We start from the raw sequence: 27,213 nt of genomic DNA on the forward strand, positions 1-27,213 counted from the left end.
AACTTCCTGGAAGGCTTGCCGACTGCGTGTGCCGCCTTGGTGATTGATATATGCCACCGCCGTGGCGTTGTCCGACTGAATTCGGATCTGCCTGCCTTCCAGCCACGGCTGGAACGCCTTTAGGGCTAGATACACTGCCCTTATCTCCAGAACATTGATCTGAAGAGAGGACTCTGGCTGAGTCCAGGTACCCTGGGCCCTGTGGTGGAGAAAGACCGCTCCCCACCCTGACAGACTCGCGTCCGTCGTGACCACAGCCCAGGATGGGGGCAGGAATGATTTCCCCTTCGACAGAGAAGTGGGAAGAAGCCACCACTGAAGGGAGGCCTTGGCTGCCCGAGAGAGGGAGACGTTCCTGTCGAGGGACGTCGACTTCCTGTCCCATTTGCGGAGAATGTCCCATTGAAGTGGACGCAGATGAAACTGCGCAAAAGGAACTGCCTCCATTGCTGCCACCATCTTCCCTAGGAAGTGCATGAGGCGCCTCAAGGGGTGCGACTGGGCTCGAAGGAGAGATTGCACCCCTGTTTGTAGTGAACGCTGTTTGTCCAGTGGAAGCTTCACTATCGCTGAGAGAGTATGAAACTCCATGCCGAGATATGTCAGTGATTGGGCCGGTGACAATTTTGACTTTGGGTAATTGATGATCCACCCGAATCTCTGGAGAGTCTCCAGAGCAATGTTCAGGCTGTGTTGGCATGCCGCCCGAGAGGGGGCCTTGACAAGCAGATCGTCTAAGTAAGGGATCACCGAGTGTCCCTGAGAGTGTAGGACTGCTACCACTGTTGCAATGACCTTGGTGAAGACCCGTGGGGCTGTCGCCAGGCCGAAAGGCAGTGCCACGAACTGAAGGTGTTCGTCCCCGATGGCGAAGCGCAGGAAGCGCTGATGCTCTGGTGCAATCGGCACGTGGAGATAAGCATCTCTGATGTCGATTGATGCTAGGAAGTCTCCTTGGGACATTGAGGCGATGACGGAGCGGAGAGATTCCATCCGGAACCGCCTGGTTTTTACGTGTCTGTTGAGCAGTTTTAGGTCCAGAACGGGACGGAAAGATCCGTCCTTTTTTGGCACCACAAACAAGTTGGAGTAAAAACCGTGACCCCATTGCTGAAGGGGAACAGGGATCACCACTCCTTCTGCCTTCAGAGTGCTCACTGCCTGAAGAAGAGCATCGGCTCGCTCGGGGGGCGGAGATGTTCTGAAGAAACGAGTCGGGGGACGAGAGCTGAACTCTATCCTGTAACCGTGAGACAGAATGTCTCTCACCCATCGGTCTTGGACATGTGGCAACCAGGCGTCGCAAAAGCGGGAGAGCCTGCCACCGACCGAGGATGCAGTTTGGGGAGGCCGAAAGTCATGAGGAGGCCGCTTTAGGAGCGGTTCCTCCGGCGGTCTTCTTAGGACGTGACTTAGACCGCCATGAATCGGAGTTCCTCTGACCCTTCTGCGGCCTGTTGGACGAGGAGAATTGAGATCTGGCTGAGGGCCGAAAGGACCGAAACCTCGATTGTACCTTCCTTTGTGGAGGTCTGTTTGGTTTGGACTGGGGTAAGGACGAGTCCTTTCCCTTGGATTGTTTAATGATTTCATCCAATCGCTCGCCAAACAGGCGGTCGCCAGAAAATGGCAACCCGGTTAAGAACTTTTTGGAAGCAGCGTCTGCCTTCCATTCACGTAGCCACATGGCCCTGCGGACTGCCACCGAATTGGCGGATGCTACCGCCGTACGGCTCGCAGAGTCCAGGACAGCATTCATTGCGTAGGACGCAAACGCCGACGCCTGAGAGGTTAAGGACACTACTTGCAGAGTAGAGGCACGTGTGACTGCATTAATCTCAGACTGACAAGCTGAGATAGCTTGGAGTGCCCATACGGCTGCGAATGCCGGAGCAAAGGACGCGCCAATAGCTTCATAGATGGATTTCATCAGGAGCTCTATCTGCCTGTCAGTGGCATCCTTGAGTGATGCACCATCTGCCACTGCAACTATGGATCTAGCCGCCAGTCTAGAGACTGGAGGATCCACCTTGGGACACTGAGCCCAACCCTTGACTACGTCAGGGGGGAAGGGATAACGAGTGTCATTAAGGCGCTTAGTAAAGCGCTTATCTGGAAAGGCTCGGTGTTTCTGGACTGTATCTCTGAAGTCGGAGTGATCAAGAAACCCACTCCGTGGACGTTTGGGGAACCTAAAATGGAATTTCTCCTGTTGAGAAGCTGACTCCTCAATCGGAGGAGCTGGAGGAGAAAGATCCAACACCTGATTGATGGACGCTATAAGGTCGTTTACTATGGCGTCCCCTTCAGGTGTATCAAGGTTGAGAGCGGTGTCAGGATCAGAGCCCTGATCTGCCACCTCCGCTTCATCCTCCAGAGAGTCCTCATGCTGAGACCCTGAGCAGTGTGATGAAGTCGAGGGAATTTCCCAGCGAGCCCGCTTAGTCGGTCTGGGACTGCGGTCCGTGTCAGAGTCCTCACCGTGGGACCTATGAGTCGCCCCAGGAGCACTTTGCTGCTCCAACCGAGGGGGGCCTGGGGTCAATGATTCAACTGTGCCCGGGGCCAGTGTTACCGGTCTGGACTGCAAAGCTTCTAGTATTTTAGCAGACCATTTATCCATAGACTCAGACAGTTTGTCAGCAAATACTGCAAACTCTGTCCCTGTCACCTGGACAGTGGCAGCAGGTGGTTCCACCTGGACCGGGGGTCCCACCAGTGGCAGAGGCTCCGGCTGAGTGAGTGTCACAGGGGCCGAACATTGCACACAATGAGGGTAGGTGGAACCTGCAGGTAGCATAGCCGCACATGAGGTACAGGTTGCAAAGTAAGCCTGTGCCTTGGCACCCTTGCTTTTTGCGGACGACATGCTGTTGTCTCCCCTTAGAGCAATCAGTGAGGGTATATAGCCAAAAGCAAATAGTGCAGCCGTATAGAGTAAATGTATACAAAATAAGTATATAAATATACACTTCGGCACCCAGGGGGCCAGCACCTAGTAACAGGTGCGGCTTACCGACCGCCTGCAGCGGTTGTGTGACCACCAGATTCCCTGCCTGGGCCTCCCAGAGCTGTGGAGCTCGGTGTTGTCTCCCCTCTGAAATTCTCCAGCGTCTGAAGTGCTGACAGGAATGGCTGCCAGTGTTCTGAGAGGAGGAGGGGGCCGTGGGCGTTCCTCAGAAAGTGCGGGAATCTGGTGCCCCACGGTGCTCAGTGAGGGGGGAGGAGGATACAAAGTATGCTCCAGCCCTCAGCGCTGACGTCCAGTGCAGCGTCCCGCCCTTACCCCTGACTGGCAGGCCCGGGGGCGGGAGTATGCGGTACTAGGCCGCAAAAGCCGGGGACTATAGTTATAAGCGCGGCCGGCAAACAAGCGCGGTCAGCGCGGTAGTCCCGGCGCACTAACACACCCAGCAGCTGCTGCAGCGTTCATAACACAGGCGCTCTATGCGCCGTCCCCAAGGGGACACAGAGTACCTCAGAGTAGCAGGGCCCTGTCCCTGATGATACCCGGCTCCTGTCCAGCAGATTCCCCCAGGGGCTGTGGAGGGAGCACGGTCCCAGTGCCTGGTGACCGGTTAGGATCCCACTTCACCCAGAGCCCCTAAGGGATGGGGAAGGAAAACAGCATGTGGCTCCTGCCTATGTACCAGCAATGGGTACCTCAACCTTAACAGCACCGCCGACCAGAGTGGGGTGAGAAGGGAGCATGCTGGGGGCCCTGTTATGGGCCCTCTTTTCTTCCATCCGATATAGTCAGCAGCTGCTGCTGACTAAATTGTGGAGCTTGCGTGCATGTGTGCCTCCTTCGCACAAAGCATAAAAACTGAGGAGCCCATGATGCACGGGGGGGGTGTATAGGCAGAGGGGAGGGGCTTACACTTTTAAGTGTAATACTTTGTGTGGCCTCCGGAGGCAGAAGCTATTGTCTGGGTCTCCCAATGGAGCGACAAAGAAAAGTCAGATATCTCTAACTTTTCCCACTTTTTAGTAAGGGAAGTTAGCAAGAGCTACATGGAGGAGGGAAATCGGAAGAATATTTAGAGACATTACATATGTGGAAGCTTTAGCTTCATTAATCAGCAGCTTCCATGCTACAATGGTAGATTTAATCAAAGGGCTAGAGGGAAGCAGTAGTTGAATGTCAAGTAGAAAGGCTAAAATTAAAAGAGGATAATGAGATAATTATTAAATGATATTTCCAAGTTTACTAAACATCTTTTTAGAATGTAAAATCCAAAGTTTACTTTGCATTATGAGATTGGTTAAGGTGATGTGCATTTCAATTCGGTAATCCAATTGCCCCCTTTAATTTATGCTTTAAAAATAATAAGTTTTTAAATTCTAGCTGGTTTGGAATTCCAAATGAGGTTAATTAATGGATTTTGCTGTTTAACTAATGATCTAAAATAGAGGTGCAGCTCGAAAAATGTGTTGTGTTTTCGGAAGAATGCACATTTTAAATTGAATGATTTTACCCAACCTTAGATCTTCACAACACTGTCTAGTATTACCTTGTGGATAGCGAATAAAGTTTATTTCCATTACTTTAGAGCCCAGATTGGTTGTTATTTTAATTCCTATATAGTAACTGTGGGTATTCCCCCCACCAATAGGGGATTTTTTTTTTTCAACTACAGTGGAACCTTGGTTTACGAGAACAATCCGTTCTGGGACTGTGCTTGTAAACCAAGTTACTCGTCTAACAAAGCAATGCAATGCAGACAATTCGTTCCACAACTTGTGCAATATCCCATCCTGGTCCCTTATTGTGCCATTCCCCACACGCAAACACATATTATGCTCACCTTACCTTCCGTTTCATCGCCGGCCTCCTGGTTCTTGTAGTTCGCCGATACAGGATGTGTATCGGGTAACCATCGCGACCGATGCCAGAGCTTCCACTGCCAGCCGCTTCTCAATTCTCAAATGCATGAGCCGCTTGCCTCTGATTGGTCAGCGCGCTGCCTATGAGAAGCGGTGACAGCGGAAGTTCCTCCATCAACGCGATGGTTACCCGATACACATCCTGCACCGGCGAACTACAAGAACCAGGAGGCCGCCGATGGAACAGAAGGTAAGGTGAGCATAACAAGTGTGTGTGTGTGTGTGTGTGTGTGTGTGTGTGTGTGTGTGTGTGTGTGTGTGTGTGTGTGTGTGTGTGTGTGTGTGTGTATACGTACTGCAAGAGCAGGTTCGAGCACGGTGAAAATACAGAACCGGAAGTGTGTGCGGTAAGTATTTGCTCGTACAGCAAAGCTTGCTCGTAAACAGAGCTACAAATTTACAGAAAGCTTTGCTCGTATAGCAAAATACTCACGCACCAAGTTACTCGTAAACCGAGGTTCCACTGTAATTCACTTAGTTCTGAATCTAAAAATGGAAATTTACAATTTTATATTTGAATTAAATTTTATAAAAAGGAAACTTTGAAAAACAAATTGGTAATTTTAGTAACGTCTTGTAGTGAATTTAACGGATTATTATTATTGCAGCAGAGCTAGTTGCTTGTGGTCATAACCATGGATAAATAAGCTGTAATGCCCTGCACATGAGGTAAGAGACATGGCTATATCAGAAGAACTATACTACATTGCTAATTGGAAGCATTTGCTGGGATAGGAACTTGGACATGGGAATAACCCTTTAAACAATCAAATTAAAGTAGGGTTTTGTGTACTCCCCGTAAAATCTCTTTCTCTGAGTCTTCATTGGGGGACACAGGACCATGGGTTATGCTGCTGTCACTAGGAGGCTGACACTAAGTAAACATAAAAAGTTAGCTCCTCCCTAGCAGTATACACCCCGAGCCGGAGGCGGGCTCAGATCAGTTTGGTGCACAAGCAGTAGGAGGAGTACCAGAATCACCATACATAAAAACAAGTTATAACTAAAATAATGCAGCCGTGCGAACAAGAGGTCTATGAACATAAGACCGCTAAAAATAGCAGGCAAATGCAATTAAACAACCAAAAAAACCAAGCAGGGTGGGTGCTGTGTCCCCCAATGAAGACTCAGAGAAAGTAGGATTTTTTGTGTACTCACCGTAAAATCTTTCCCTATCGTTTCATTGGGGGACACAGGACCATGGGACGTCCAAAAGCAGTCCCTGGGTGGGTAAACAGAAGCCCGCAGATAGGAAGAAAACCACGACCTCCCTCGGCGGGCTTGTACTATAATTGAATGCTGTCACCCTATTACAGGTGTGCAACTGCTGCCTGCAAGACCTTTCTCCCAAAACTAGCATCCACCGATGCTTGGGTGTGAACCTGGTAGAACCTAGTAAAGGTATGCAGGCTAGACCAGGTGGCGGCCTTGCAGACCTGGTCGGCCGACGCCTGATGCCTAATCGCCCAAGAGGCTCGCACTGCTCGGGTAGAGTGCGCCCTTACCCCCCGCGGCGGAGACTTGTCCCGAATCCGATAGGCCTCTGATATGGCGGAACGGATCCATCTGGCAATTGTGGCTTTGGATGCAGATTCACCCCTCTTGGGACCAGAAGGAAGGACAAACAGACCATCCGACTTACGGAACGGCGCGGTTCTGGAGACATAAATTCTAAGGGCGCGCACCAGGTCCAGGGTGTGCAAGGACCTCTCCAAGCTGTGAGAGGGGCCAGGACAGAAGGACGGAAGAACAATTTCTTCGTTAAGATGGGGAGACCACCTTTGGGAGAAAGGCGGGATCTGGCCGGAGAACCGCTTTGTCCTGATGAAAAGTCAAAAAGGGAGCACGACAAGAGAGCTGCCAGCTCTGACGTCCTTCGAATAGAAGTGATGGAAACGAGGAACACCACCTTCCAAGACATGTGAGAAAGGGAAGAATCCCGCAAGGGCTCGAAGGGGGGGACCCTGAAGTGACCCTAGGACTAGATTAAGGTCCCACGGTTCTAGAGGCCGACGATACGGCGGGGCCAGGTGGGCAACTCCCTGGATGAAGGTCTTAACCTGTGGGCGAGAGGCCAGTGGCTTCTGAAACAGGATTGACAAAGCAGATACCTGGCCCTTTAGTGTGGCGAGCGAGAGACCCGCATCGAGGCCCGACTGCAAGAATGCCAACAGGGAAGGAAGGGAGAAGGCGAGAGGAGAAGAAATGCTGTGCTCTTCAAACCACCTGAAGAAGACCTTCCACGTGCGGTAGTATATTCTTGATGAAGATGGCTTCCTGGCTCTAATCATTGTCTGTATCACTCTTGAAGAAAAACCAGCCTGAGCTAAAACCCAGGATTCAATGGCCAGGCCGTCAAATTTAGGACCTTTGAGTTCTGATGGAAAAGAGGTCCCTGCTGTAGGAGATCTGGACGGTCTGGAAGGCGCCACGGAGCGTCTGCGAGGAGCTGAGTGAGTTCCGCGAACCATGCTCGCCTGGGCCAGTCCGGAGCCACCAGGATGACTGGTATTCCTTCTGCCTTGATCTTCTTGAGTACCCTCGGGATCAGAGGGAGCGGAGGGAAGATGTACGGGAGACTGAACTGGCTCCACGACAGAGTGAGGGCGTCGACTCCTAAAGCCAAGCGGTCGCGGCACCGCGCTACAAATTGCGGAACCTGACAGTTGAACCGGGAGGCCATTAGGTCCACATCCGGAACTCCCCATCTGTCGCAGATCTGGTTGAAGACTTCCTGGTTGAGGGACCATTCGACGGAGGCGAGGCCTTCCCTGCTGAGGAAGTCCGCCGCCCAATTGTCCACGCCTGGGATGTGAACCGCTGATATCAGGGAGTGATGACACTCGGCCCAGTGCAAAATCTTCCTGACTTCTTGCATCGCCCCGACACTTCTTGTGCCTCCTTGGTGGTTGATGTACGCCACCGCCGTCGCATTGTCCGACTGGATCCTGACCGGGCAACCCTGTACTAGGTGCCGAAACTGCTGCAAGGCTAGCCGGATGGCTCTTATCTCCAGAATGTTGATCGGGAGACAACTCTCCCGCGGTGTCCATCGGCCTTGCGCTGTGTGATGCCGAAACACTGCCCCCCAGCCCTGGAGACTGGCGTCGGTGGTCACTATCTTCCAGTGGAGCGGGAGGAATGACCTTCCTGATGCGAGGTTGCGTTGATTGATCCACCAACGGAGTGAGTGGCGGGTCTCCGGCAAAAGATGAAACCTGCGGTCCAGAAAAAAGGGAGATCTGTCCCACTTCTTCAGCAAGGCCAGCTGGGAGGGGCCGGAGGTGGAACTGTGCAAAGGATACCACTTCCATCGCCGCCACCATACGACCGAGGACTCGCATGCCGAACCTGATGGAAACTTGGCGCTGACGCCGGAGAGCGCGGAGGCCTCGTTGCAAGGAGGACATCTTCTCCTGTGTGAGGAAAACTCGCCCATGGGTGGTATCGAATACCATGCCTAAAAAGGTGATCCGTCGGGCCGGGGTCAGAGAGGACTTCTTCCGATTGATCAGCCACCCTAACCGTGAAAGGGTGTCGATCGTGACCTGAACCCCAAGACGACAGTCCTCGAAAGAAGAACCTTTTATCAACATATCGTCCAAGTACGGGATGACCATAACACCCCTGGAATGTAGGACGGACATGGCAGCCGCCATGATCTTCGTAAAGACCCTGGGGGCGGATGCGAGGCCGAAAGGAAGAGCCGTGAACTGGAAGTGGTCTTCCGCTATCGCAAAGCGGAGGAACTGTTGGTGAGAGGTGGCTATAGGGACGTGAAGATAGGCGTCTTGAATATCCAGCGATACCAGGAATTCGCCGACCTCCATGGACGCGATCACGGACCGGAGTGACTCCATTCGAAACGGCCGCGGCCTCACCGACCTGTTTAGAAGCTTTAGGTCGAGGACGGGGCGGACAGAGCCGTCCTTCTTGGGGACCACGAAAAGGTTGGAATAGAACCCCTTGAAACGTTCTGCGGGAGGGACTGGTACCACGACTCCGGCTCAGAGGAGGGAGTCTATGGAGTGAAAGAACGCGCGAGCCCGCGCGGGAGACTCGGCTCGGGAGGGTGAGATAGGAAAAACCGTCTCGGTGGCTTTGACTCGAATTCTATTTTGTAGCCTGATGTGATGATCTCTCTGACCCAGGCATCGGCGGTCAGGGGGATCCACACATGCTGGAAACGAGAGACGCCCTCCCACGAGTCTGGCGCTGTTGCGCGCCGACCGCGAGTCACTTGGAGGAACGTCGGCGGTAACCGGAAGAGGATTTCGTGGACTGGCGGGGACGTGAACGCCAGGCGGGATTGGTCTTGAATGACGGGGTCCTCCTGTCTCTCGGAGGAGAGCGGCTTTTTCGCGGCTGGGGAGTGGAGTTGAAGCTGCGAAAGGGCCGGAAATGAGCGGTGGGGCACAGATTCTGGAAGCGCTTGGGGCGCAATTGGGGGAGAGATGTACTCTTTCCTCCCGTTGCATAGGAGATCAACTGGTCCAGCTTATCTCCGAAAAGACGTTCCCCTAGGAAGGGCAGGGAAGTCAGTGACTTCTTAGAGGCCGCATCCGCGTTCCAGGACCGGAGCCCGAGGGCTCGACGGATGGCCACATTGTTGCTGGCGGCCTGGGCCGCGCAATTGGCAGACGCCAGGGCTGCATTGAGCAGGTACTCACCCGCGAGGGAAATCTGCGAGGCGATGAGGACCAGGTCCGGATTGGCAGGAATGGCGCGGAGACCGCAGCGTAGCGTGTCCGCCCAGGACATCAGAGCCTTCGCAACCCAAACCGAGGCAAAGGCCGGTGAGAGGGATGTGCCCGCTGCCTCGAAGGCGGAACGGGCCAACCTGTCAATAGTATGGTCCGTGGGGTCCTTGAGAGACGTACAGTTAGTGAGTGGAAGGACTGTGTGAGAAGACAGGCGGGAGGGGTCGACCACAGGGGAGCCTGCCCAATCCTTTCGAAGACCCTCAGGAAAGGGATAATGCAAATCAATGGACTTACCGCTGGTAAATACCTTGTCCGGCTCTTGCCTGTGACTGCGCAGTAACTCAGCGAATTCTGGATGTCCGCTGAATGCGCTCTGGGCCCGCTTCATCCGCTTAAACGAGACCTGGGTGCTCTGGGAGGAGACGGGGTCCACCTGCACCTTTAGGGTCTGGTTTACTGCTTCTATCAGGCTATTCACCATGCGCCGAATATCAGCCGCCTGCTCTGAGTCCAGCAGGGGTGCTGCATCGGAATCATCATCGGAGCGGTCAGAAGACTCCCTGGAGGAATGATGGTCTGGACCTGGGGATGAAGGTGAAACCTGGGAAGAGGCTGAAGACGAGACCTGGCGGGTCCGCTTCTGAGCAGCAGAGGAGGTCCCTGCGACGGGGCTCACCTGCTCCAGAGGCAATTGCGTCAGGTCTGCGGGAGTCGGGCGAGCGACGGCAGCAGGCGCAGTGCTTGCGCAATGGTCCGAGAAGCCTCAGAGAGGGAATCTACGGACTGGGACGCTAGCCAGTCGGGGGGGGCGGGACGCAGGGCCCTGTAGCATATGGCGCTGTGGCGTCTGCGGTATCAGAAGCGTCGGCCGCGGAGTCCTGCGCGTTTGTAGAACAGACGGATCATAGTGGGGCGTCCTGGCCCTGGGAAAATTTAGTCTTGCAGGAGGAGCATGCAAAAAAATAAGGCAAAGGGGGCCTGCTTGGGTCGGGTGGACTTAGCATTAGGCATGGTGAAACAAATACTCTCCCTGGTGGCTGCTAGGAAGGAGACAGGAGAGGGTTAACTCGTCCCTAAACTCCGAGAACGCTACCTAGTGAGGGCTACTCCTTAGGAGCAGAGCTTACCCAGGTCCTGCGTGCTGCCCACCAGTCCAGAAGAGGGAGTCCAGGAGTGAGCTGGCCAGAAGAGTGAGAACGCCGGCGCGCTGCAGCCTCAGGGGACCAGACACAGGCTAAAATGGCGAGGGGACGCTGGAGGAGGAGCAGCATTCCGGCGCGAAAAAAACGGAGGATCCACAGCCCCCACCACAAGCCAGGAGGCAGAGCGGTGGGAGGAGACTGGGCCAGACGACCAATAGCGCTGCAGCGGGGGCGTGGCTAGGACGCAGGGCGAATCAGGGGTGCCCACGACAACCTGCCCACACGCGCAACCCCGGGAGTGGTACCACGGGGAGGGACGGGGGAGAGGGCCCGAAATCTCAAGCCCCTGCGACCCTGGGGAGTGGTACCCACAGGGCTGCAGAGGATGAGTGAAGAGAATACCTGCAGAGACAAAGAAGACCGGTATGCGAGCGATGAGCGGCGCCGAAACAAAAGGAAAAAAGCGCAAAAAAAAAAAAAAAAAACCACAAATGGCTGAGGGGAGCCGAGACGGCCCACATCAGCCTCCTACGACACTAAGCTAAAAACTGATCTGAGCCCGCCTCCGGCTCGGGGTGTATACTGCTAGGGAGGAGCTAACTTTTTATGTTTACTTCGTGTCAGCCTCCTAGTGACAGCAGCATAACCCATGGTCATGTGTCCCCCAATGAAACGATAGAGAAATAATATTTTGCATTTATACAGCACCAACATATTTTGCAGTACTTTACAATTCAAAAAAGGGGCAAGTCCAGATAATAGGAGACATTACAAAGTAACATAATGCAAACTAAAGAAGGGAATTTTGTTTACTTACCGTAAATTCCTTTTCTTCTAGCTCCTATTGGGAGACCCAGACAATTGGGTGTATAGCTTCTGCCTCCGGAGGCCACACAAAGTATTACACTTTAAAAAGTGTAACCCCTCCCGTCTGCCTATACACCCTCCCGTGGACCACGGGCTCCTCAGTTTTGGTGCAAAAGCAGGAAGGAGGAAACTTATAAATTGGTCTAGGGTAAATTCAATACGAAGGATGTTCGGAGAACTGAAGACCATAACCCAAAAGAACAGCCAGCCCAAGGGGCACAGGGGTGGGTGCTGGGTCTCCCAATAGGAGCTAGAAGAAAAGGAATTTACGGTAAGTAAACAAAATTCCCTTCTTTGTCGCTCCATTGGGAGACCCAGACAATTGGGACGTCCAAGAGCAGTCCCTGGGTGGGTAAAAGAATACCTCAATAAGAAGAGCCGAAAACGGCCCCCTGTTACAGGTGGACAACCGCCGTCTGAAGGACTCGCCTACCTAGACTGGCGTGTGCTGAAGCATAGGTATGCACTTCATAGTGCTTTGTGAAAGTGTGCAGACTAGACCACGTAGCTGCCTGACACACCTGCTGAACCGTTGCCGCAATGCCCAGGACGCACCTACAGCTCTGGTAGAATGGCCTTTCAGCCCTGAAGGGAGCGGAAGCTCCGAAGAACGGTAGGCCTCGAGAATCGGTTCCTTGATCCACCGAGCCAAGGTCGACTTGGAGGCCTGAGAGTCCATACGCTGGCCAGCGACAAGGACAAAAAGCGCATCTGAACGGCGTAGGGGCGCCGTGCGAGACACGTAGAACCGGAGTGCTCTCACTAGATCCAAAGAGTGCACAACCTTTTCACCCGGGTGAATTGGATTAGGGCAACAGGAAGGCAAGGAGATATCCTGATTTAGATGAAAAGGAGATACCACCTTAGAGAGAAATTCCGGGACAGGACGAAGAACCACCTTATCCTGGTGGAAAACCCGGAAGGGAGCCTTCCATGACAGCGCCGCAAGCTCAGACACTCTCTGAAGAGAAGTGACTGTCACCAGGAAGGCCACCTTCTGAGAAAGACGGGAGAGAGACATCCCGCAGCAGCTCAAAAGGCGGCTTTTGAAGAGTTGTCAGGACTCTAAGATCCCAGGGTTCCAACGGCCGTTTGTACGGTGGGACCATGTGGCAGACCCCCTGCAGGAACGTGCGGACCTGCGGAAGCCTGGCTAGACGCTTTTGAAAAAAAAAACACAGAGCGTGGAGACTTGGCCCTAGAGAGAGAGCAGAGGGACAAACCCTTGTCCATTCCAAATTGTAGGAATGAAAGGAATGTGGGTAAGGCAAACGGCCATGGAGGAAAGCTGTTATCAGCGCACCAGGATAGAAAGACTTGCCAAGACCTGTAATAGATCTTGGCGGACGTTGGCTTCCTGGCTTGTCTCGTGGTGGCAATGACATCCTGAGATAACCCTGAAGACTCTAGGAGTCAGGGGCCAATGGCCACCTAGTCAAGTTGAGGGCCACAGAATTCAGATGGAAAAAACGGGCCTTGTGACAGCAAGTCTGGGCGGTCTGGAAGTGCCCACGGTTGACCCACCGTGAGATGCCACAGATCCGGATACCACGACCGTCTCGGCCAGTCTGGAGTGACGAGAATGGTACGACGGCAGTCGGACCTGATCCTGCGTAGTACCCTGGGCAGCATCGCCAGAGGGGGAAACACATAAGGCAGTCGAAACTGCAACCAATCCTGGACTAAAGCGTCCGCTGCCAGAGGTCTGTGATCCTGAGACCGTGCCATGAAGGCCGGGACCTTGAGAGATCGACGTCCTGCGTTCCTCAGCGGCCCTGACGACTGAAAAAAAATCTGCTTCCCAGTTTTCTACACCCGGGATGTGAACTGCAGAGATGGTGGAGCCTGTGGTTTCCACCCACTGCAGAATCCGCCGGACTTCCTGGAAGGCTTGATGACTGCGAGTGCCGCCTTGGTTCGCGAATGGCACTGCCTCCATAGCTGCAACCATCTTCCCCAGGAAGTGCCTGAGGCGCCTTAAGGGGTGTGACTGACTCCGAAGAAGTGATTGCACCCCCGCCTGCAGAGAAATCTGTTTGTCCCTGGAGAGTCGCCAGAGCGACGGCAAGGCTTTGTTGACACGCCGCCTGAGAAGGGGCCCAGAGGTTCTGAAGAAACGAGCCGCAGGACGAGAACTGAACTCTATCCTGTAACCATGAGACAGTGTCTCTCACCCATCGGTCTTGAACCTGTGGCCACCAGGCGCCGCCAAAGCGGAAGAGCCTGCCACCGACCGGGGATGCGGCTAGGGGAGGCAGAGAGTCATGAGGAGGCCGTTTTGGAGGCAGTGCCCCCTGCGGCCCTTTGGGGTCGTGACGTGGGCCGCCACGCATATGAGTTCCTCTGGCCTTTCTCCGGCCTGTTGGACGAAGAAGAATGTGGCTTGGCGGAGGGACGAAAGGACCGAAACCTCGACTGGATTTTTCTTTGCTGAGGTCTCTTAGGTTTGGACTGGGGTAAGGAGGAGACCTTTACCTTGGATTCCTAATAATATCATCCAATCGTTCGCCAAATAAACGGTCGCCAGAAAAAGGCAAACCAGTTAAGAACCTTTTTGAAGCAGAGTCTGGTTCCCATTCGCGCAGCCACATGGCCCTGCGAACTGCCACGGAGTTAGCATATGCTACAGCCGTGCGGCTAGTGGAGTCCAGGACGGCATTCATGGCGCAGGACGAAAAGGCTGATGCCCGAGAGTCAAAGACGGAACATGCGGAGCAAAATTCCATGTGTCCTTCAGACAAGCCTAGATTGCTTGGAAAGCCCACACGGCTGCAAAGGCCGGGGCGAAAGACGTGCCCGTGGCCTCATAGATGGACTTCACCAAGAGCTCTGTCTGTCAGTGGCATCCTTCAGTGATGAGCCATTTGCAACAGACACAACGGACCTAGTAGCCAATTTGGAGACTGGAGGATCCATCTTAGGAGAATGAGCCCAACTCTTAACGACTTCAGATGGAAAGGGGTAACGCGTGTCAGTGTGACGTTTAACCCAGCTCTTGTCGGGGACCGCTCCTGGTTTTTGGACAGCATTCCTGAAGTTAGAGTGATCAAAAAACGTATTGCGTGTACGTTTGGGGAACCGAAACGGGTGTTTCTCCTGCTGAGAAGCCGACTCCTCTACAGGAGGAGGCGGAGGAGAGCGAACCAGCACCTGGTTGATGGACGAGATAAGATCATTTACTAAGGCGTCCCCCTTAGGAGTATCAAGGTTAAGGGTGAAGTCAGGGCCAGAGCCCTGAGCTCCCCCGTCCGCCTCGTCTTCCTGAGAGTCCTCAAGCTGGGATCCCTAGCAGCGTGAGGAAGTCGGGGAAGAGTCCCAGCGAGACCGCTTAGCCGGTCTTGGACTGCGGTCCGGGCAGGAGTCCTCCGCCTGAGACCTAGGGCTCAACCTGGGAGCGCGCTGCGGCGCTAACCAAGCGAGGCCTGGATGAGACAAGCTACAGGGTCAGGGCCTGTGAAAGGTCCGGTCTGGACTGCAATGCCTCAAGGAGCTAAGAAGACCATTTGATCATATGAAAATGACTGAGGGCCAACACCTGTGACTCTGTCCCTGCAGCCTGCTCAGGGGGAGCAGGGGGGTCTACATGAGCCGAGGGGCCCACCAGTGCCCGAGGCTCCGGCTGAGCAAGCGAGGCAGGAGTTGAGCATTGCTCACAGTGAGGGTAGGTGGATCCCGCAGGTAACATAGCCCCACAAGAGGTACAGACCGCGAGAAAAACCTGTGCCTGTTGTCTCCTAGGAGAGTGACCACTGAAGGTAAATGTGAAAAGAAAAGGGGATACAGTCTGTCCGAACAGAAATATATATAATATATACATATGTATCCGGCACCCTAGGGGGACCAGTACCGGGTGCTGTGTTCACCCTGAGCTCCCCTGAGAAGCACCCACCGGCAGAATGCCAGAAAATGGCCGCCGGAGCTCTCAGGGGAGGAGTGGAGCCGAGGGCGGCGCCAGCAAAGAGCGGGAGTCTGGGTTCCCCACAGTGGTCAGTGAGGGGGGAGGAAGACCTGCAGGATGTTCCAGCCCTCACATCCGACGTCATGTCGGTAATCCCGCCCTTACCCCTGACAGGCAGGCCCGAGGGCGGGATTTTCGCGACTAGGCTGCGGTGAAGCCGGGGACTAAATTTGAGGCCGCGCCCGACCAGCAGGCCCGGTCGGCGCGGAAGTCCACCTGCCTCCTCAGTTTTACAACTACCGCGGCTTCCGGGAAGAAGGTGCGCTTCCTGTACAGTCCCCAATGGGGACAGAGTACCTTTAAGTAGCAGGGCCCGGTCCCTGGGGTTGAAGAGGCTCCGGTCCGGCAGGTTCCACCAGGGGCTGCGGATGGAGCACGGTCCCAGCAGATGGATGACCGCTCAGGTCCCACTTCTCCCAGCCGCATAAGGGATGGTGAAGGAGACGGCCTGTGGCTCCAGCTTCTGTACCCGCAATGGGTACCGTCTGGGGTCCCCACAGTGGTCAGTGAGGGGGAGGAAGACATGCAGGATGCTCCAGCCTTCACATCCGACATCATGTCGGTAATCCCGTCCTTACCCCTGACAGGCAGGCCCAGGGGCGGGATTTTCGCGACTAGGCCGCGGTGAAGCCGGGGACTAAATTTGAGACCGCGCCTGACAAGCAGGCCCGGTCGGCGCGGAAGTCCACGTGCCTCCCCAGCTTTACGACTACCGCGGCTTCCGGGAAGAAGGTGCGCTTCCTGTACAGTCCCCAATGGGGACAGAGTACCTTTAAGTAGCAGGGCCCGGTCCCTGGGGTTGAAAAGGCTCCGGTCCGGCAGGTTCCACCAGGGGCTGCGGATGGAGCACGGTCCCAGTAAATGGATGACCACTCAGGATCCCACTTCTCCCAGAGCCGCATAAGGGATGGTGAAGGAGACAGCATGTGGCTCCAGCCGTTGTACCCGCAATGGGTACCTCAACCTTAACACCGCCGACATAGTGGGGTGAGAAGGGAGCATGCCGGGGACCCCGTGGGGGTCCTCTTATCTTCCAACCGACAACTAAGTCATGAGAATGCATGAGTGGATGTGTGCCTCCTTCCACACAAAGCATAAAACTGAGGAGCCCGTGGTCCACGGGAGGGTGTATAGGCAGAGGGGAGGGGTACTTTTTAAAGTGTAATACTTTGTGTGGCCTCCGGAGGCAGAAGCTATACACCCAATTGTCTGGGTCTCCCAATGGAGCGACAAAGAAAAGAAAATATTCTGCAATATGTAAACAGAAGGAATGATAAACTAAAATGTTTACTGTTGGTATGGAGGATCTTGTAGATCTCAGGTTTTTCATGAAGGAACCTTGTCTCTTGAGCTGAGCTCACGTCCTATAATCACCATCAGAACAGATCTTGCAGAGATAAGTTGGGAAATGTTCTGCAAACAACTTTTTTGTCCATTATTAACGGATTTCTGCCAGATCCATTTTTTTTTTTCCATGGGAGTCTATGGGGAACAGATCCATTAACTGATTGCTATTCAGCCATCCATTTTACTTGCATTTGTAACGGATCCTTTACCAATGGAAGATAAATTGCAATCAGTTATCAGATCCGTGCTCCATAAAGAAGGGAATTTTGTTTACTTACCGTAAATTCCTTTTCTTCTAGCTCCAATTGGGAGACCCAGACAATTGGGTGCATAGCTACCGCCTCCGGAGGCCGCACAAAGCACTACACTTAAAAGTGTAAGGCCCCTCCCCTTCTGGCTATACACCCCCCCGTGGGAGCACGGGTCCTTCAGTTTTAGTGCAAAAGCAAGAAGGAGGAAAGCCAATAACTGTTTCAAAAACAAATTCAATCCGATAAACAATATCGGAGAACGTAAGTTATTAACATGAACAACATGTGCACCCGAAAAACAAATACCCTCAGAAAAACAGGGCGGGTGCTGGGTCTCCCAATTGGAGCTAGAAGAAAAGGAATTTACGGTAAGTAAACAAAATTCCCTTCTTTTTCGCTCCTAATTGGGAGACCCAGACAATTGGGACGTCCAAAAGCAGTCCCTGGGTGGGTAAAATAATACCTCGCGATCGGGCTGTCAGGCAGCCCTTTCTTACAGGTGGGCCACCGCCGCCTGCAGGACTTGTCTACCTAGGCTGGCATCCGCCGAAGCGTAGGTATGCACCTGATAATGCTTGGTGAAAGTGTGCAGACTCGACCAGGTAGCCGCCTGGCACACCTGCTGAGCCGTAGCCTGATGCCGTAATGCCCAGGACGCACCCACGGCTCTGGTAGAATGGGCCTTCAGTCCAGAAGGAGTCGGAAGCCCAGCAGAACGGTAGGCGTGAAGAATTGGTTCCTTGATCCACCGCGCAAGGGTGGATTTGGAAGCTTGCGACCCTGTATGCTGACCAGCGACCAGGATAAAGAGTGCATCCGAACGGCGCAGAGACGCCGTGCGAGAAATGTAGATCCTGAGTGATCTCACCAGGTCCAACAGATGTAAACCCTTTTCAAAATGGTGAACTGGATGCGGACACAAAGATGGTAAAGTGATATCCTGATTGAGATGAAAGGAAGATACCACCTTGGGAAGAAACTCTGGAATTGGACGCAGTACTACCTTGTCTTGGTGAAACACCAGGAAGGGAGATTTGCAAGATAACGCCGCCAGCTCTGACACTCTCCGAAGAGACGTGACCGCCACCAGAAAAGCCACTTTCTGTGAAAGCCGAGAAAAGGAAATCTCCTTCATAGGCTCGAAAGGTGGCTTCTGGAGAGCAATCAGAACCTTGTTCAGATCCCAGGGTTCCAATGGCCGCCTGTAAGGGGGAATGATATGACAAACCCCTTGCAGGAACGTGCGTACCTTAGGAAGTCGCGCCAGGCGCTTCTGAAAGAATACGGATAGCGCAGAGACTTGTCCTTTAAAGGGAGCTAAGCGACAAACCTTTTTCCAACCCAGACTGCAGGAAGGAAAGAAAAATAGGTAATGCAAATGGCCAGGGAGAAACTCCCTGAGCAGAGCACCAAGATAAGAATATCTTCCACGTTCTGTGGTAGATCTTGGCGGAGGATGGTTTCCTAGCCTGTCTCATGGTGGCAACAACATCATGAGATAAACCTGAGGTCCCTAGGATCCAGGACTCAATGGCCACACAGTCAGGTTCAGGGCCGCAGAATTCAGATGGAAAAACGGCCCTTGAGACAGCAAGTCTGGACGGCCTGGTAGCGCCCACGGTTGTCCTACCGTGAGATGCCACAGATCCGGGTACCACGACCTCCTTGGCCAGTCTGGAGCGACGAGAATGGCGCAACGGCAGTCGGACCTGATTTTGCGGAGCACTCTGGGCAACAATGCCAGAGGTGGGAACACATAAGGTAGTCGGAACTGCGACCAATCCTGAACTAAGGCGTCTGCCGCCAGAGCTCGGTGATCGTGAGACCGTGCCATGAAAACCGGGACCTTGTTGTTGTGCCGTGACGCCATCAGGTCGACGTCCGGCATCCCCCAGCGGCGACAGATCTCCTGAAACACGTCCGGGTGAAGGGACCATTCCCCTGCATCCATGCCCTGGCGACTGAGAAAGTCTGCTTCCCAGTTTTCCACGCCTGGGATGTGAACTGCGGATATGGTGGATGCTGTGTTTTCCACCCACGTCAGAATCCGCCGGACTTCTTGAAAGGCTTGTCGACTGCGTGTTCCCCCTTGGTGGTTGATGTACGCCACCGCTGTGGAATTGTCCGACTGAATCCGGATCTGCTTGCCCTCCAGCCACTGTTGGAAGGCTCGCAGAGCAAGATAGACTGCTCTGATTTCCAGAACATTGATCTGAAGGGTGGACTCTCTCTGAGTCCACGTACCCTGAGCCCTGTGGTGAAGAAACACTGCTCCCCACCCTGATAGGCTCGCATCTGTCGTGACCACCGCCCAGGATGGGGGTAGGAACGACTTTCCTTTTGACAATGAGGTGGGAAGAAGCCACCAACGGAGAGAGTCCTTGGTTGCCTGAGAGAGGTAGACATCCCTGTCGAGGGACGTCGACTTCCCGTCCCATTGGCGGAGAATGTCCCATTGTAGAGGGCGCAGATGAAACTGCGCGAAAGGGACTGCTTCCATTGCTGCCACCATCTTCCCTAGGAAATGCATGAGGCGCCTCAAGGAGTGGGACTGGCCCTGCAGGAGAGATTGCACCCCTGTCTGCAGAGAGCACTGCTTGTCCAGTGTAAGCTTCACTATCGCTGAGAGAGTATGAAACTCCATGCCAAGATATGTTAGTGATTGGGTCGGGGTTAGATTTGACTTTGAAAAGTTGATAATCCACCCGAAACTCTGGAGAGTCTTCAGTGCCACGTTCAGGCTGTGTTGGCATGCCTCTTGAGAGGGTGCCTTTATAAGTAGATCGTCCAAATACGGGATCACGGAGTGACCCTGCGAGTGCAGGACAGCTACTACTGCTGCCATGACCTTGGTGAAGACCCGAGGGGCTGTTGCCAGCCCGAAAGGTAACGCTACGAACTGCAGGTGTTCGCTTTCTATAACGAAGCGTAGAAAACGCTGATGCTCTGGCGCAATCGGCACGTGAAGATAAGCATCCTTGATGTCTATTGATGCTAAGAAATCTCCTTGAGACATTGAGGCTATGACGGAGCGGAGAGATTCCATCCGGAACCTCCTGGTTTTTACATGTTTGTTGAGCAACTTTAGATCCAGGACGGGCCGAAAGGACCCGTCCTTCTTTGGCACCACAAACAGATTGGAGTAAAAACCGTGACCTTGTTCCTGAAGAGGAACGGAAGTCACCACTCCTTCCGCCTTTAGAGCGGTCACCGCCCGCAGCAGAGCATCGGCTCGGTCGGGCGGTGGGGAAGTTCTGAAGAAACGAGTTGGAGGACGAGAGACGAATTCTATCCTGTACCCGTGAGACAGAATGTCCCTCACCCAACGGTCTTTGACCTGTGACAGCCAAATGCCGCCAAAGCGGGAGAGCCTGCCACCGACCGAGGATGCGGAGAGAGGAGGCTGAAAGTCATGAGGAAGCCGTCTTGGTAACGGTTCTTCCTGCTGTCTTTTTTGGGCGTGACTGCGTCCGCCAAGAATCTGAGCCTCTCTGATCCTTTTGAGTCCTCTTGGACGAGGAGAATTGGGACCTGCCTGAGCCTCGAAAGGACCGAAAACCAGACTGACCCCTCCTTTGTTGGGGCTTGTTTTGTCTGTGTTGAGGTAAGGATGAGTCCTTACCCTTGGAGTGTTTAATGATTTCATCCAAACGCTCCCCAAACAATCGGTCACGAGAAAAGGGGAAACTGGTTAAGCACTTCTTGGAAGCAGAATCTGCTTTCCATTCTCTCAACCACAGGGCTCTGCGCAAAACCACGGAGTTGGCTGACGCCACCGCCGTACGGCTCGTAGAGTCCAGGACAGCATTAATCGCGTAAGACGCGAATGCAGACATTTGAGAGGTCAATGGTGCCACCTGCGGGGCAGATGTACGTGTGACCGAGTCGACCTGTATAAGCCCAGCTGAAATAGCTTGGAGTGCCCATACGGCTGCGAAAGCTGGCGCCAACGACGCTCCAATAGCTTCATAGATGGATTTCAGCCAGAGCTCCATCTGCCTGTCAGTGGCATCTTTAAGTGCCGCTCCATCTTCTACTGCAACTAAGGATCTAGCTGCAAGCCTCGAGATTGGAGGGTCCACCTTGGGACACTGGGTCCAACCCTTGACCACGTCAGGGGGAAAAGGATAGCGTGTATCTTTAAGCCGTTTAGAAAACCGCTTCTCAGGATAAGCGTGGTGTTTCTGGATTGCATCTCTAAAGTCAGCGTGGTCCAGAAAAGTGCTTAATTTACGCTTGGGATATCTGAAATGGAATTTCTCCTGCTGTGAAGCTGCCTCCTCCTGAGTAGGAGCTGGCGGAGAAATATCTAACATCCTATTGATGGACGCTATAAGATCATTCACTATGGCGTCACCATCCGGTGTATCCAGATTGAGGGCGGACCCAGGATCAGAATCTTGATCAGTTACATCCGCCTCATCACCCATAGATCCGTCCCGCTGGGACCCTGACCAGTGAGACGAAGTTGAGGGCCCCTCATAACGAGCCCGCTTAGGTTGTCTGGGACTGTCGTCCGAGTCAGAATCGTCACCCTGGGGTGCATGTGACACCCCCGGAGCTTGGAAGTGTTCCAGCTGAGGGGGACCAGGGAGCAATGATGCCACAGTGTCCGTGGTCTGAGTTACTGGTCTAGACTGCAATGTTTCAAGAATCCTTGACATGGTCATAGACAATCTGTCAGCAAAAGCTGCAAACTCCGTTCCTGTCACCTGGACAGCATTCACAGGTGGTACACCCTGGGTCACGTCCAGCAGAGGCCCCGGCTGTGCAAGTTGCACAGGGGCCGAGCACTGCACACAATGGGGGTCAGTGGAACCTGCCGGTAGAGCAGCCCCACATGCGGTACAGGCAGCATATAATGTCTGTGCCTTGGCACCCTTGCGTTTTGCGGACGACATGCTGTTGCCTCCTTGTAATCTAGGAGGGTATATAGCCGAGAATCACCAGCGACCGTACAGTACAAAGTATTTGCAACACAAAATACTCAGTATACAAACGGCACAAGTGGGGGTGAGCCCTTGAGGGCTGCTTACCGCCCGCTGAACAGCGGGTATGAGGCCGTAGAATCCCGTGTCTGGGTCTCCCCTCTGCAGCTCAGCGTGCAGGCAGGAATGGCTGCCGGCGTTCTGTGAAGAGGGGCGGACCGTGGGCGTGCCACAAACAAAGAGCGGGAAACTGCGTCCTACTGTGCCTGGTGTGAGGGCTGGAGTATGTAAAAACGACTCCAGCCCTCAGCGCTGATGCTCTGTACAGCGTCCCGCCCTCCTCCTGACTGGCAGGTGCGGAGGCGGGAACGAATGAACTAGGCCGCAAAAGCCGGGGACTGTAGTAATAAGCGCGGCCGTGATATATGCACGGCCAGCGCGGAAGTCCCCGGCGCACCACAAGTCCCAGCCGCGTCGCAGTCCCAGCGGCCGGCGCGACCGTTCTCCCTGAGTCTACCCACTCAGCTAAGCTGAAGTGAGGAAATGGCACAAGCGCAGCAGCGCTGTTGTCCCCGGCGCACTAACACACCCAGCCATGCTGCGGTGTGCGCGCGTATGCACGGGGACACAGAGTACCTTGACGGAGCAGGGCCATGTCCCTGACGATACTCAGCTCCATATCCAGCGGCTTCTCCAGGGGCTGCGGATGGAGCACGGTCTCTGTGCCTGGAGACCGGTAAAATCCCACTTCGCCCAGAGCCCTAATGGGGATGGGGAAGGAATCAGCATGTGGGCTCCAGCCTCCGTACCCGCAATGGGTACCTCAACCTTAACAAGCACCACCGACAAAAAGTGGGGTGAGAAGGGAGCATGCTGGGGACCCTTGTATGGGTCCTCTTTTCTTCCATCCGACATAGTCAGCAGCTGCTGCTGACTAAACAGTGGAGCTATGCGTGCGTGTCTGACCTCCTTCGCACAAAGCAAAAAACTGAAGGACCCGTGCTCCCACGGGGGGGGTGTATAGCCAGAAGGGGAGGGGCCTTACACTTTTAAGTGTAGTGCTTTGTGCGGCCTCCGGAGGCGGTAGCTATGCACCCAATTGTCTGGGTCTCCCAATTAGGAGCGAAAAAGAAATCCCATGTTAAAAAAAACGGATCTGGCAAAAATCTGTTATTTAAAGAGAACCTGTCACCAGAATTTTCGCAATTAAACTAAAAGAATCCCCTTCTGCAGCTCCTGGGCTGCATTCTAGAAAGGTTCATCTTGCTACTGGCCCCCCCCCCCCTTTCAGACCTAAATAAACACTTTATAAAATCTTACCTTTTGGTATGCTAATGATGTTTTCTGGCCACTGGGGCGGGCTGTTTTTCGCCCGTTATTCCCCCTCCTGCCGCTGTTCGCCGTCCCCCATTGTTCATTTACATACATCAGGACGCCGCCCTCATGTAACGCAGTGCTCCTGAGTTCTCGCGCATGCGCAGAGGCACTATCGCGGGACTGAACATTGTGCAAATTGCGAGCGCTGGTGAGGTTATTGCGCAGGCGCGAGATTATGGGCGTCGCTGGAATGTCATCACCAGCGTTATCCAAGTACCCGCCCATAAAAATAAACCACGTAATCGCGCCTCTTACTTTATTTTCACATGGCTCCTCAGCTTCATAATCTGATGTGGAAAATTCTTCTTCTGCTTGAGACATGACCACTTCATCAGACACAGGCAATGGAGACAGAAGGTCGGTACCGATATGACACTCCACGAGGATTTTTTTCTGCAGTAGATATAGATTCATTAATATATACGAAGCTCTGATGTTTCCCTACCAAGATCTCTTACAAAAGAGAAGAAGTGTGCCTATTAGAGAGTTTTCAAAAAAAGGGGACTCCTAGAAAACAAGGAAGCCATTATAGGTGTGATTATAAAAGAAAAAATATCATATTTTTCGGATTGTAAGATGCACTTTTCCTCCCAAAAAGTTGGGAGGAAAGTGAGGGGTGCGTCTTAGAATCCAAATGTAGCTTACTAAGAGGTGATGGAGAGGGGTAGCAGTAGGCAGGGGCAATGCTGCGGCAGCTGTGCAGGGGCTGCAGAGGCCGGGCTTGTGCTGCGGCGGCTGGGCTTGTGCTGCGGCGGCAGGGCTTGTGCTGCGGCGGCTGGGCTCGTGCTGCGGCGATTGCTGTGGGCGGTGAGGACTTTGAATAATGGCGCCAGGAGTCGGCAGGTGCGCAGATGGAGCTCTCGGCTCCAGATCTCATCTGCGTACATGCTGCCTCCGGCACATTGATCTCCCTGCAGCTGACTTAAGGAAAATGGCGCCCGGAGGTGCGCATGCGCAGATGAGTTCTTGGCTTGTCATTGAGCAGATAGCTGAATCTGTACACGCGCCGACTTCGAGCACCATTTCTTTGAAGCCTTCATTGCTGGCAGCCCCAGACCAGCTGCTGCTGGCCCAGCCAATAGTGTGCCTCCTGCTCCACCATCAAAGCCACTCCCCTCCGGTAAGACACCACCGGATTTTAAGACTGACCCCATATTTTTTATTCACTTTTTTTTCCTCTGAAGTTGGGGTGCGTCTTATAATCCATAATGTAATTCATTTTTGGGAATTTTTTTTTTTTCTTATATACATTTTTATCAAGGGACTCGATTCCCATCATACACCGGCCTGATCTCACCAAAGATGGCAGGTTATGGGCATCTTATAGAACGTAATCACCAGACTAATTCTTGTCAGAGAAAGCAGAACACGTTATTCATCTTTCAATGTAGATCAGTTTTATGTCACATTGTGTCCACTGACATCATGTAAGGTGGTCACTGGGTCCACAGAGGGGGAGCTTTACCGATTCCTATAGTGAGAGGATGACAATACTGTGTCCTTTCTGGAGACCTATACATTCCGGAAAGAAGCAAAACTGGATAGGCAAGCAGGAATGTAATGGATCCCATGCGGGGATATCACCTACTTGTAGAAATGACAGACACACCAGGTAATGATACTCTTGAGAAAGAGGACTTGAATTGATCAACAAATAAAACAAACAAAGAGAATTTTGTTTACTTACCGTAAATTCTTTTTCTTGTAGTTCCGACATGGGAGACCCAGACCATGGGTGTATAGCTAGCGCCTCCGGAGGACACACAAAGTACTACACTCAAACGTGTAGCTCCTCCCTCCGGGCTATATACACTCCCTGGATGACAATCTACCCAGTTCAGTGCAAAAGCTGAAGGAGGACATCCACCCATAAGTAGAGATAGAGTAAAACTCGGCAAAACCAGAACTCTGTCTACTAACAACAGCCGTGAAACACACGGAACAAAAACTGCCAACAGGCAACAGGGGGGGTGCTGGGTCTCCCATGTCGGAACTACAAGAAAAAGAATTTACGGTAAGTAAACAAAATTCTCTTTTTCTTTATCGTTCCTTCCATGGGAGACCCAGACCATGGGACGTTCCAAAGCAGTCCATGGGTGGGAAATAAACCAAACTGAGAAGTAGGCAAAACCTAACTTCACAAATGGGCGACAGCCGCCTGAAGGATGCGTCTGCCCAAGCTCGCATCTGCCGAAGCATGAGCATGCACTTGGTAGTGCTTAGAAAAAGTGTGCAGACTGGAACAAGTGGCAGCCTGACACACCTGCTGAGCCGTAGCCTGGTGTCTGAAAGCCCAGGAGGCACCGACAGCTCTGGTCGAGTGCGCCTTAATCCCCGGCGGGGGGAGGCACCTGAGAACACTGGTAGGCATCGGCGATAGCCGACCTAACCCAACGAGCCAGGGTCGGTTTAGACGCCGAGAGGCCCTTGCGCTGACCCGTGGTTAGCACAAAAAGTGAGGTGCACCGCCGAAAAACGGCGGTGCGAGACACATAGATTCGGAGCGCCCGCACCAAATCCAAGGTGTGCAACGCCTTCTCAAAGCGATGCACAGGGGCCGGACAAAGAGAGGGCAATGAAATGTCCTGGTTAAGGTGGAAGGAAGACACCACCTTAGGGAGAAAGTCCGGAGTCGGACGCAGAACCACCTTGTCTTGGTGAAACACCAAAAAGGGGGATTCCGAAGAAAGCGCAGCCAAATCAGAAACTCTCCTGAGAGAAGTTATGGCTACTAGAAAGACAACTTTCTGTGAAAGTCTAGACAAAGGAACTTCCCTGAGAGGCTCAAAAGGGGGTTTCTGTAAGGCCGTGAGGACCAGATTAAGGTCCCAGGGATCCAAGGGTCGCCGGTAAGGAGGGATGATGTGAGATGCGCCCTGCATGAAGGTGCGCACCTGAGCCAGTCGGGCGATACGCCGCTGGAACAATACCGACAAAGCCGACACCTGTCCCTTAAGGGAATTGAGGGACAGACCCAACTGCAGACCTGACTGTAGAAAAGACAGGATGGTCGGCAAGGCGAACGGCCAAGGAGCATGGCCGGAAGAGCGACACCAGGACAGGAAAATTCTCCAAGTCCTGTGGTAAATCTTAGCCGAGGAAGACTTCCGAGCCTGAGTCATGGTGGAGATTACCTCAGAGGGATTGCCTGAAGCCGTCAGGATCCAGGACTCAATAGCCACGCCATCAATCTGAGAGCCGCAGAATTCTGGCGGAAGAACGGACCTTGAGAGAGAAGGTCTGGGCGGTCCGGGAGATGCCACGGCACCTCTACGGACAGGCGGAGCAGATCTGGGTACCAGGCTCGCCTGGGCCAGTCCGGAGCAATGAGTATGACTCGACGGCCCTCCATTCGGATCTTGCGCAGAACCCTGGGCAAGAGAGCTAGAGGGGGAAACACATAGGCCAGACTGAACTGAGACCAATCCTGAACCAGTGCGTCTGCTGCGAAGGCTTGAGGATCGTGGGAGCGAGCCACGTAAACCGGAACCTTGTTGTTGTGCCGGGAAGCCATTAGATCTACTTCCGGAGTGCCCCACTTGCGGCAGATCGATCTGAACACTGACGGATGCAGGGCCCACTCGCCGCCGTCCACGGTTTGACGGCTGAGATAATCGGTCTCCCAGTTTTCCACGCCTGGGATGTGGACTGCAGATATGGTGGACTTGAAGTCCTCCGTCCACTGGAGGATTCGTTGAACCTCCAACATCGCCAGACGGCTGTGAGTTCCGCCCTGGTGATTGAGGTAGGCAA

At 53.5% G+C, this 27,213-nt stretch overlaps 1 protein-coding gene across 3 annotated transcripts in view; it reads right to left on the reverse strand.

Moving 5' to 3' along the window:
• The window catches only part of CEP44 (centrosomal protein 44), a 106,895-nt gene that overhangs the window by 53,752 nt on the left and 25,930 nt on the right, over positions 1-27,213 (reverse strand). For all 3 annotated transcript variants that reach the window (XM_075347199.1, XM_075347197.1, XM_075347198.1), the window contains one exon: positions 23,716-23,853. In XM_075347199.1, the coding sequence (XP_075203314.1) occupies positions 23,716-23,853 (138 nt within the window). The remainder of the gene's footprint in view (positions 1-23,715; positions 23,854-27,213) is intronic.

Source organism: Anomaloglossus baeobatrachus, chromosome 1, assembly GCF_048569485.1.
Source record: "Anomaloglossus baeobatrachus isolate aAnoBae1 chromosome 1, aAnoBae1.hap1, whole genome shotgun sequence".
Taxonomy (NCBI): Eukaryota; Metazoa; Chordata; class Amphibia; order Anura; family Aromobatidae; genus Anomaloglossus; species Anomaloglossus baeobatrachus.